The sequence below is a fragment of the Dermacentor variabilis genome, chromosome 4, assembly GCF_050947875.1.
Source record: "Dermacentor variabilis isolate Ectoservices chromosome 4, ASM5094787v1, whole genome shotgun sequence".
In the NCBI taxonomy this organism is placed as follows: domain Eukaryota; kingdom Metazoa; phylum Arthropoda; class Arachnida; order Ixodida; family Ixodidae; genus Dermacentor; species Dermacentor variabilis.
Genome location: NC_134571.1, coordinates 178,126,766 through 178,139,565, shown reverse-complemented (window position 1 = coordinate 178,139,565; position 12,800 = coordinate 178,126,766). Strand labels below are relative to the sequence as shown.

General features: G+C 45.3%; 1 protein-coding gene across 1 annotated transcript in view; it reads left to right on the top strand.

Annotated features, from left to right (window-relative positions):
* Positions 1–5,942, top strand: part of LOC142579969 (arginine kinase-like) — a 35,451-nt gene extending 29,509 nt beyond the window's left edge. The window contains exons 5-6 of the mRNA XM_075690661.1: positions 2,679–2,883; positions 5,664–5,942. Of these exons, the coding sequence (XP_075546776.1) occupies positions 2,679–2,883; positions 5,664–5,806 (348 nt within the window). The 3' untranslated portion in view covers positions 5,807–5,942. The remainder of the gene's footprint in view (positions 1–2,678; positions 2,884–5,663) is intronic.
* The last annotated feature ends 6,858 nt before the right edge of the window (positions 5,943–12,800 follow it).

Sequence of the window (12,800 nt, the reverse complement as noted above, 5' to 3'; positions counted from 1 at the left end):
ACGAAAAGCACTAAGGGATCTTTGAACGCTGTCGCGTTGCACTCTTAAAGGAGGAGCTTAAGCCTCCTCGAAATTTTGTTTTCTCTGAACTGTTGGGTTAGAGGGAATAAACGAAATCATTTCAAACCATTGCAAAATTTATTCTTCTTTTTTTATCCAGCGGCCGTGTCCCTAGCATCGTCTAGGTAAACGCTGTTCTTTAACTTCTGGTAGAACCTGGTTCTGGCTTTCACCCTGGCTCTGCACCCGTCCTTGTTAGCGACGGGGTGCACATGCCTAGGGATGGAAGCCCCCATGCTGAGCATACACCTTATTTCTTCCGGTATGTCTAACGTGCGTTCGTAGAAGTTAGATGCTCCGCGCACGGGAACTGGATCACGCACGCCGCTGCATGGTTGAACGTATTCAGTCAAGTTCGACGTAGCATGACACCCAATGTGGAACCGCTTCACTTGCAGTGATTACTGAGGTGTGGTCCTCGTTGATGATACGTGGCAGCCCCTCAACGTTACATCAAGCTTGAACATGTCTACACTGGTCCCACTCGAATAAATTGTCCGTAGTCCTTGGCGTCTACACATTAGCATCAGGCCAATACGATGGGACAGGAGGCGCACGGTGGTGAGACTGGAATCAGCGGGAAAATGTAACAGCTACTGAGAGAGAAGCTAGGTATTTTCACTTTCCTAAGTAAATCACGACATTTCATAGCAGTCATCAACTCTGTTATGTTTTCAAACAATAATTTCGCAGTAACGACCGGGGAATAAATTTGAGGCGACACCGATACCCTCTCGGTGAAACCGCAGCCAGACGCACAAATGTGCACTGCTGTTTTAAGTCGTTTTCCCGGAGCCATTGTTCGGGCTCTGGTACCATAGCAATCTTGCTATCCGTAATCTCTGTCACAGGTTTCCCGTCAATAATTGAAAATTTAGGCGTGTTTTACCCAGGGATTCCCCATGTCGACCACCATAGCTTTTCTGTCAACCCGCTGTTTCCTTTTTTTTTTATGTACAAGCATTTGCTCTATATCAGCACAACTAGTAAGCTTGGCACCAATTCTAAGAGGCAAGCAAGCTCGAACGCGCATGCGGCTGCTGCAGAATGTAAGGTAGAAAATGTCTAAGGAAAAAAGTGCAAGAAAGTGCAGAAAAATAACAAGCAACTGCACAGGTAATGCGTTATCGTTGAATCAATATAGCGACGCAACGTACTGCCACCGTCGAAACCAGTTATGTATGAGGCGCGTACGGCATCGCGATTCCTCTTTCACGCCTTCCTCATCGGGCTCCCTGGACGCCTACGAGCGGTACCGGAGCTCCGGTGTCACCCATTACGGACAATAAAAGTTTTCTCACTCACTCAGTCACTTCACGCCTCCCTAGGAACGCTCGGGGCCTTCTAGCGCCACCGCCGCCGAAAACCTGCGCGGAGCGTCCAAAATGCATGACTCACTGGTGCGTGCGAACGCTGAGAAACGCGCCGTGATGCAACGGGATTCCTCTCTCGCGCTTCTTTCTGGACGCGCTGCTCCATCTGGTGGCCCTGTCGAGAAGTTCACGCGAGACCTCCGAGACCAGCAGCGTGGTGCGCCGGTGCCTGCGAACGCTGAGAATCGATGCCTCACTCGCCATACACTCAGTGGAACATGCTCAGTGACCCAAGTTGGCGAGAGGTTCATTGAAAAGCGGCACATGCCCAGTTCAATTGTGGTGCAGCCTGCCAATGCGCCGGGTTGCTGTCCTTGAGGAACCCTGGTGACGTGGGCTTGTTTCCCTTCGGTGTGGAAACTTAAGGGAGATTTCTCGTCCCTGTAGACAGGCACACATTCCCAATGACACAAACCGACTTTTATTAGTTCTGTTTTTATTATGGGGTTCTACGGGACAAAACCATAGCTGGTTACACACGTTGACGTCAAAGACGTTCATTGAAGAGCGTCACGCACCTATTGACAGATATCCAATGAGAAGTCGGTATCAGAGTCCCACTGGAGACCAGCACAAACTGAGTGGCATATATTCAGTACTCGTCGTCACATCACTGCGTACCCAGTCGGCGTCAAAAAGTTTCTTCAAACTGCAGTACCTGCCCAGTCCCGCATCTACAGTGACCCATGTCGGGGTGAAACAGCTTCGTTCAGGAGCGGCACCTATGTTTACGCTGCCACATAGTCCATGACCCAAGTTGGTCCAATAGTTGTGTTTGAACCCTGTGAACTTGGCACAGCAGCCTGATGCAGTACCCATTCGATCGCTGACTGACGACCCAGTGACCCAGGTAGATGGGAAAATGGCTAGACACAAGCATACAAACATAGGTAGATAGCTCCGGAAAAGTGCGTGAAGTATCCAAAGAATGCTAACGCATTAAAATATGCAAAAAATCCCAGAACAAAAAAAAAGTTTAGAGGTAGACTGCCTTTCGCTGGCCTCTTTGCTGGCTTTTTTTACGTGCTGGAAGATGTCGTTGTCTGAATTCCAACTAGCCCAACTTCCTGCCTTAAACAGTGCAAATGTTTTCATATATCGTCATTGGCCACTGTGACTACTGATGGTTAAATGTCGCTAGGCTTTCCAGCGTTGGGGCTGCAGTCAGTTCGCCTTGCCCGTTAACAAGGTCTTTTCCTCTGCTGATGAGTCGCGACAAGACACTCGCGCTCTGGAACCTCGCAGGTATTCACTCGGCTTGTGAAGGCCGTCAGGGCCATTGAGAAGAAGCTGCCCTTCTCCCGAGATGACCGCTTCGGGTACCTGACCTTCTGCCCCACGAACCTGGGCACCACTATTCGGGCCAGCGTCCACATCAAGATACCCAAGCTGTCGTCCAACATGTCCAAGCTCGAAGAGATCGCATCCAGATACGAACTGCAAATCCGAGGCAAGTTACTTGAACATACCATTTATAAAATGAGACGCCCCACTTATTTTGTTGACTTCAATTTACGCAGCCCCGCTTTAATAAATATCAAATATTATTCCTAAACGGCTAAATAAACTACAACACTATGATACTTGTGTAGTACAACACCATAATATTTGTGTAGTACAAATGTATAGCGTTTCGTTTTTGTGTCGTCCCTGTTTGAAACACGTACACGAGGCTGCGAATTCAATACCTTCACGCCGCCAGTGGTAAAAAATGTACATGGGAAGCGTCGCCTATCAAGTGTTGGTTGCATTTAACGACAAAATCTTGCTGCTTAGGTAAAACACGAACAAAGCTTTTTTGCCATGCTCAAGCACTATTACAAGGGGCTGCATAAAGCGCTGATAATTAGCATCATCACGTTGTAGTGACATGGAGAGAAAGATGCGCGCCCACAGCTGCGAGTGGCGTAAACGAACTCTCTATTGGGCGAACTCAAGCCCCGAAAAACAAGCAACTCAAATACATGGAAGGCGGTGAGCGCAGCCGTTGATCGTCGAAATCTCACCTGCGCATCAGACGCCTCGGCTACGTATTCATAGCGCAATGAACCGCCCAGCGTAATCCCTTGCGCTCGCGTAAGTTCCGGAATGTGCAACACTATTCTCGTCGCGCACACAAACTGATTACACAAAGCTCAGCGACAACATAATCACCAGGTGGGATCACAATAGCATTCGAGAAACACAGAAAAGCGTGTGTTCCGCTGGGCGAATACGTTAAAGATTTGTCAGCCGGTGAAAGAGGGTCACCCTGAAACATAAATAAGTACACGTGGCAGTATGTTTTATGCTGAAATGTAATATAGAATACAAGGGATCTTGTGCCGCCATCAATAAAAGTTACGGTATATTTCTTTTTTTTTTTTCAATACCTGTTCGTATCGCTTCTGGCGGTGCGCGAATATTGAAAACATTCGAATAACGAATGCAATAGTGTCCTATTCGATTCAGTCTTCCAATCGAATAGTTCCTATTCATAAATGCGGAATACCTTTCAACTATTTCACAGCGTCCACTGCGCCCAAGTCAATCCAAAATTTGGGCAAAAGTGCAATCAGTTTTCACCCCCGCAGGCATGGTATAGACATAAAACACGAAGACTTTCGCACTGGAGCCGGCTACGCCACTTAGGTAGCCATACTTCACGCGCTGTGCAGCTGTCATTCGCACTCTCTGAAGAGCGATGTGCGTGCGAAGAAACAGCTTGTGTGCTTCTAATGCTCCGTTTGTACTTTCCATAAAAAAAACGCGTCATAACGTACTATGCAATGAGTGAAACTTGCAGACCTTAAGAATACTGGGATGTTAACACCGTTTTATATTATTCGTGACAGCGGCTTTTCATTATTGGAAAACTATTCGATACACCATTCACTTCGATTCGCTTCTGCCCCTGTTCGATTTGCATTCGAGTCGGTCTCAAGAAATCACTATGCGCGCATCCTTAATCGGTTCCACGTGGATACATATAAGCATGGTGCTACAGATCCAGATGATCATTGTATATTTGTTCTTGTTTTACCTCGGCTAATAAATGTCAAATTATTTTTTGCGTCATGCTGCCTACTGGTGCGCGTTCCTAGCAAATTGAGTGAAGCTACAGACTCTGCAGAGTCTTAAGTGAACTTTACATACGCCTAAGTTACAAACGTTGTTTGGCAACAAATTTTAACGCGCAGCTGTCTTAAACCTCGCTAAGCAAATCTGTTCTGCGGAAAATCGCAACATAGGTGAAGTTTAAAAAAGTAAAAAGTATCCTATTTAGTAGTAGCACAATGCTTAGAGGAAACTAATGCGAGTTGCACAGAAAGAAAGCTTCGCAATTGAAGTGAAATTTGTCCTGGCCACGGAGAACCAACGCCTTTCCGGCGCCATCGCTGTTCCATATCTATAAGCTAACCAGAAGGCCAGCAGGTAGCGGTGAGAGAACTACACAATCGACTACTATAAGCTCAAGGACATCAAATTAGTAAATTAATTTCGGTGAAATTCGCAAGGTGTGCGAAGTTTCTGAAAGAAAAGTTTTCACCGACACATGAGTAGCACTACTGACGCACGTGACTCAAATTGCACGGTATAGATAAAAATGGCAGTAACAGAATGTACAGAAACATCTGCAACCCTACACTTGCGTTTTTTCGCAGCTTCCACACTTGAAAAACACAATGTTATCGGGGATATATATGACGCTGAGGGAATGTGATGCAAAGTAATTACCGGTAAAGGTCATAAAATGTATATATTTTTAAAACAAATTTCAAGTGACGAGAACTGTTACGAATGAATAAGTCCATTTAGGTTTCGCGTATCTGGGGAATCTTGAAAAAAAATGCGACGAGAGAGGGAATAAAGGACGCGTAAAACGAAACGAAAATGCTCACTTCAGCAATGCCAGTTGCTGCGCACTCATTGAAGTGACAGCAATTACATTTCCCCCTCCTTCCTTCCTTATAAATTCGCGCCAACAGCCTGAATTTTCTGCTTAGATCCCGAAATTATGTGCAAACACAGGGTTCTAGGGCTTTACTTTCATAAAAGGCCCGTTGCGCTTTGTTCACGAAATGGAATAAGATGCCTTATGATCTTGGCCTCAGACCTTCTCACGCCTGATCTCGAAGGCTGTTACATTTGAGCGAGACCACATCTGCGGCCAATGTTAAAGTTCGACCAGACGTATAAAGAGGTAAATGGATTGGCTGCTGCATGCTTAAGCGACGTTACTTCCCACAGGCACCCGCGGTGAGCACACGGCGAGCGAAGGCGGCGTCTACGACGTCTCCAACAAGCGCCGGCTGGGCCTCACCGAGTACGACGCCGTCAGGACCATGCAGGAAGGGATCCTCGAGCTCATCAAGCTCGAGAAGGATGCCTAGATCCCCACATCCGTGCTGCGCTAAATTTCGGGCGACGAATGTGCGTGGAGCGCATCAGGCTGAAATTCCTCATTTCGTAAAGCGAGCCATCCGAGAAAAAAATGAGTTCACTGGACACTGCCGAATCCTGCCCTTGAGTCAGTAATGACAAAAGCAGCAATTAAATCTTCGTTCAAGGTTTATCAACTGTCTTGCGTTGATACGTCATAGATTTAGTTTAAAAAATTCGTCATACGAAATACGTCATAGATTTAATTGCGCCAGCGCTTACACAAATATATAACGCCTCTCTTTCGACGGGGATTTTTCCAAACAACATACAGGTCGCAAGAGTTTCAGTAATCTACAAGACTGGTGACAAAAATTGTTTAGGTAATTATCGCCCTGTGTCAATCTTGCCTGTATTCTCTAAGGGACTCGAGAAAGGGATTAATTCTCGCATTCAGAAATTTACTAGAAAATATAACCTCTTAACGGACTACCAATTTGGTTTCAGAAAGGGACGCTGCACCAAGACAGCACTTCTAGCTCAGAAGGAAGAAATATTAAACAATTTTGAAAATAAGTTAATGACATTGGGTATACTCTTAGACTTTAGCAAAGCCTTCGATCGAGTCAACCGTCCAATATTGTTAGATAAATTAGAGCATTATGGGTTTCGTGGCACAAAACTAAAATGTATTAAATCTTACTTGAGTGCGCGCCATCAATACGTCGAACTAAATAAGCATAAATCTCACCTACGGTCTATTGCATTTGGAGTTCCACAGGGTAGCATACTGGGACCAATTCTCTTTCTTTTCTATATTAATGACATTGTAAAAATATATGAGGATTGTAGATATGTTATTTATGCCGATGATTGCTCGGTGCTCGTTAAGGGAAAAAACATTGATATCGTAAGACAAAAGGGAAGTCCGTTCTGTCACAACGTGCAGATTTGGTGCCAGAACAATAGGCTCATTCTTAATGAGTCAAAAACTAAGTGTGTGTTGTTTCCCACCCCAGGTACCTTAGAAAATATAGACGACCATATTGCTCTCGGGCCATTCAAAATTAAAATAGAAAAGTTTGTTAAAATTCAAGGTGTCATTTTTTTTCAGAAAACGTGTTGGAATGAGCATGTGAAAACTTTATTGCGAAAATTAAGTAGAGCCGCCGGTGTATTAAGCCAGAACCGTCACACTTTTCCAGTCAGCATTAAAAAGATATTATATTTTGCACTCTTTAACTTTCACTTACATTACTGCATGCTAATATGGAGAAACACGACAGCATCGAACTTGCAGAAACTCTTCCTTATTCCGAAAAAAGCACTTAGATCAATAGAAAATTCCTCGTTCTTAGAACACGCAGAACCACTCTTTCACAAACATAATATTCTAAAAATCCACAATATATACAAATACAAATTATTAAGAACCTATAAAAGCGCCACATTAGGTAGGGCGGAACTATTCCAAGAATTATCAAATCTCAGGAAAAGTACAATTTCCTACCCATTCCGATATCAACCGCCATACTACCTTCCCTCCTCGCGCACCCATTATGGGAAAGAAAACTTGACTACGCCCTAGCAACTACACTAAATGAGCTAGACCGCAAAAGTGTGGACGTTCTGGCCCTTACTAACAAAACCTTATTTGACCTGTTTGCTTGACTGTATTGAAAGTGCTTATGCTTCTAATTGTTCTTGTAATTGTCATTTGTGATCGGACTGTCTGATCGTTTATTTGCTGATATCTTTATATACCTGAATCAAGATAACAAATCGTCGTGTCACTGCTGCTGTACTGGTGGCTAGAGCTTAGTCAAGCTGCACAGATGCAGCTTTTTTCTCTGGCCCCCTATTTTCGCAGTAACAATGTATTGTCTGCGACGAAAATAAAAATAGATTGATTGATTGATTAATTGATTGATTCATTCATTGATTGATTGATTGATTGATTGATTGATTGATTGATTGATTGATTGATTGATTGATTGATTGATTGATTGATTGATTGATTGATTGATTGATTGATTGATTGATTGATTGAATAGCTAGTTAATGTATTCTCTCCCTCCCCGCATCTGTCGGCACTGTGAGCGAAAGATAGATAAACCCCTCGGCAACGTAATTTTCGTTCTTTATTTATTCATTCATTTATCTATTCACATATCTGTTTACTTATTAATGCCTCAAATGCTTCATCAGACGGTGGCCCTAAAAACGCGGTGTGCGGCACAGAGTCGTGAGCTCGCCTGGCGCAGAGACTCGCTCTTGCCACTCCTCGCGCGTTCACACTCTTGTACTTCCACAGCTGGCTCCGATGCTGCTCATCATGCCACCGTACCCATACTGCCCCTCGCTTCCGTGCCACTGCTCTCGCGTTTGTCGTCATCGTCTTCCACAGCTTGCTCCGAGGCCTCTCATCATTCCAAAGAAGGTATAGTTAATTAGGATCGAGTTAATAATTCAGGCAATGAAACCCACGACCTTTAGTGGGAATCGAACCCTCGAGCTTATGTGGGAGTTCAACACGACATTTGGTCTTAAGGCGAGGTTAATTAAAGCACAGTTAATTAAGCCACTCGTACCCACCACATTTGGTGAGAGTCGTACCCTCGACCTTTGGTGTTAATTTGGGCGAAGTTAGTTAAGGCACTTTTAATTAAGGTAACTTCAATTAAAGCACTTTAACTCACGACCTTTGGTGGGAAAAAATAAGTAGTAGGTAACAAGGCATTAGAATGAGAATGTCAAGTAATTTAATAAATATCTATTGAGCTCGCAGGCTTTCGTCTTCACCCTGATTGGCGTACGCTAAAGTGACCGGCAGTCAATTTTTTATTTGTTACAGAACACCTACAGTGTCGTAGAGCAATTATTGCAGGGGAGAAATACGAAGAAATACAGGAGCATGAGGTCTGCCCCTAAAGGTAGTATACTATGTTGAGGCCAGTGCGTATATTGAAAGTGACTGACTCGAAACAATCATGACACAGATTATAAGACTTGACAAATATACAAGGCGAGAACGATATTCTTACATTTAACGCAATACAACGCTGAGCCAAGCGTCGCAAACTCGAAGATAGACGTGAACGTGCTACATATGTAAGCGTGCAGCATTGGTGAAAACCAATAGCGTGTTGAAATGAGAACTTTTGTGCTGTGACAAATTCTGCCCGCAAAAGTCGTCACCTGAATAGGTTGGTGGAAAACAATCGAACCCCTAACATTTCATCCTGCCCATCACTCAAGCACCGACACAACGTTCCCAAGCCTTACACATTCGTTCTAAATGCAATTGTAAAACGGCGTACGTTGACGCAGCAGAGTTCCCGGATCACATAGCGTTCACAGTGGCCGTCCTCAGTTACGAAGGTCAACTTACGACGGGAATATCGTTTAAAGGCTTCTAACGCAGCAGAGGTGAAGGAAACGGCTATTGCTTTAGAAATAGATACTTTAGCGTCGCCCCCGAAGCCGGCCGACTGAGCGGTCTAGGACACCAGAGGACAGCACGACACAACAGATACCGCTACCAATACTTACATCACAAGCGATTCCAAACCGCCGCTCGAAATATCGCGCGGGGACGCACTACCCCAGTCTTCAATTCAATCCTCAATAATAACTGTTACCGCCGCACCGTCGAGGTTCTCTGGGCGCCGGCCCCCTCCTTGTTCCCCTGCAACGACGCCACCCACGAGCACGCTCGAGCAAAGTTCCTTTCTCTATGCTCGAGCTTTCCCCTGCACTACCATCCAGAGTTAGGCATGTGGAGACAGAGATGGCGGGGTCGTCGATGCGGGACCGCATGGTAAAGTATCAGGAAATCACTCAACATTGTTGATTGGCTGGCCTCGCCTAACCCGCCGCAGATAAAGCACTAACTAAAAGGGGTGTACGGTAGCGCGATTAAAAGACGGGACAAAAGACACACAGGGACACACACAGCGCTATGCTTCCTCTTAAGCTCTGTGTGTGTTCCTGTGTGTCTTCTTTTGTCCCGTCTTTTAATCGCGCTACCGTACACCCCTTCAGGATGCCATTACAACAAGCCCACATTGCAACCTTTGTGAATTAACTAAAAAACAGGAAATTGTCTAGAAGCAACTCCAAACGAATACCTTCCCGTTCCCCTTAATATACTCATGCACAAACCACTCCTCTTGTTATTTTATGATATGCCTAGTAGAACAAGCAGACCTCCATCGCATTTTAACGCGACAGCGTTAAGGTACTCGTGTCGCGGAAAAGCTGGTGTCGTCGACGTTGGCAGTGAGCCAAAAATGGTGGAATGCAATTCATAAATAAAAAACAACTTGCAAGATGGTCTGGGTGGGAATCGAACCAGGGTCTCCGGATTGTGAGACGGAGACGCTACCACTCAGTCATGAGTTTTTTTTTTCATATTTACGTGGAAAACAAACTGAAGGTGTATTACAAAGTGGGCACAAGTACACACTTAAAACTCAGGCAAACACACACATGCATCCAACAAATGCATCCAGTCTGGCGGAGGTTCCTGCGCAGCGTACATACTTCTTACATAAGCAGCACTTTCGCAAAAGGACTTTGCAGAATCCGGTCTTTCGGCATGGCGATCACAGTCTACTTCTCCATAGGCTATATAAACCAAGTACTATGAACATGTAATAGGGAGGACCACCCGTAACCTTAAACGGTAGAAGCCTAATTGAATATGGAGTCATGTGAATGTCATCTCTAAGTGTCCGTTGGAGAATGTCCCGAAAAAATACAGCGTCTCTCAGCCTCTCAGCCATGAGTTCGATGGTTCAAAGCGGGACAAAATCGCCTCTAGTGAATGCGGTGTTGCCTTAGAAAACGTGCCGAAGAAAGTTATACTGCGGTGTATATCGGTAATTATGAGCATGTAAATTACAGAAGTCGCAGTTCAACGAGTAGCTAAGTACGTTTCCGCTACATTTCTTCTGCGCTTGGCGCACACGCAGAGCCATATTGCGGCAAACACAGAGGACCCCTTCCTCGCTATGTACGGCGCTGCCCCGACAGGTGGCGCGCCACTCGCTCGCGTCTTCCCTTCGTCTCGATTGAGCGCATTGGGGCCTTGCGGGGACTGATGCGAGGATGCCCCAAAACCGTTGCGTTCAAGAAGTCTTCTCGCTCTCTCCCCTTCCAGCGTGCGCCACTAGAACCCTCGTGTTTAGGCAACGCGGCTACGCTATCCGCTCACAGCGCGATTCCTAGGTGCAGCGTCCGATGCGGGACGCCTCTGACGTGATCGCTGCGCGGTAGCGCGTCTCGTGGGAAAGCGTCCCCTGCGATGTGTGCCGTTCTGCTGGCGAGGAGGCATGCGTCTACGTGGTGCTCCCAAGCGAGATAGAGGACAATCCCATCGAGGCGTCAGCCACATGATCACGCCTGCCTTCATGGCGCGTCGCGGCCCGGCTGTCCGTGTCGATCACGACGTTTGCCTCGCGTAGATCGTTTCTCCCTACGAGACACCGAATTCCTTGGTTCGTTCCGCTTGCTCAGGTGCACGTTTCGTCTTTGTGTGACTCAAGAGCATGCCGAGCGAATGAGTGGGCGGTGCGAACGGGGTGCGATAACATTATCGCCTTCCACTCTTGAAAAGCTTAAGCGTCCTCCAATTTTTTATGAGGTTGTCCTCGTGTCTATGCTCCCAACTTGGCTCTTCGGCATCTCTGTGCCATAGGATAATATTTACAATGAACACGAAATAAAACACGCCATCTGAATAAAGGCTGAAGCAACACAGGAGCTTTGGATCATCTCCAGGCCTTCACGTACTATGGCTATGTTCGAATACTCGCCGTAGACGGCATAGTAGACGCTTAAGCGGTCAGCAGCCATCTTAGGTCTAGTTCCAGTTCTCATGAAGACGATAAAGTAGACAGCTTTGCGAAGAAAGTGTCGAAGTCAAAAACGATGCAGGCTACTTATCCGTCCAAACAAGATGGCGGCAGAGCAGGACGCTTGGTGGTGGTGGTAACAACTTTATTGAGATTCTGCTCAGTTATGGAAAGCCGATAGGAAGGTTGCCTACGCACAAGAAAGCGTAGACATGCTATGCCGCGCCCTTACGAGCTAACTTTAGCTCTGTCGGAACTCCTATGCGGTCTATTCAAATACGCGTAAAACACAAAAACGCTTTTCTGAGGTAACCCCTGGACCGATTTTAAATAAATTTGTTGCAGTTCAGTGACTGTTCGTAGCGGAATTCCGATTACGGGCCAGAATTTTGTTAAAAAGATTTTCGAAAATGCGAGACATTGGAAAATATAGAAGCACAAAGTTTGCAAATTAATAGGTCTGCATCAAGAACAGACATCGCGGTTCTGTTAACGGTACCCATTAGATCATCGAAAGCGGACAAATTCGATATGTCATTTTATATCTTAGTGAATTTTTACGTTGTGTACAAGGATTCTGCAAAAACTGTATTTCCATATTGCAAAATCTTTTGAGATTAATGTGTAACATACCGGTTTTGGCCCCTTTAGATGTGCAATTAGAAGCAATTCACAGAATTGTGGTATCATTATCATTGCTGAGTTACGGAGTTGCAAACTTGATCGGTTCACTTTTTGAAAATTCGCGATTTTTGCGAATTTTAATAAATAATTGACGACGTAAATCAAAAATTTAAAACCAACAGTCTCTGGAGTTTAAGCTTTCTTTTAAGTGCAACAAACCTCGTCAAATTTGGCGCAGTGGTTGGTGAGAAAAACGAATTCTCCTTTTACATGTATTTAGATAGGAGCGCCCCAGCAAAAGATTCCTTTTTCATAGGTTTTCAAGCGCAAAGACTGCGCAGTGCGCAAATCGCAAATAATGTGTGCTTTTCTCAAGTCTTGCTTGTCGCCGCAAGGTGGTGTCACGTAGCAGAAGAGCGTTCCGTATGCCTTCCAAACGGCTCCCTTCGAACTTCCATTGCATGCATCTAAGCTGTATCGGCATTTTCCTAGAACACATCCAATATCTTTTGATTTTCGTAAA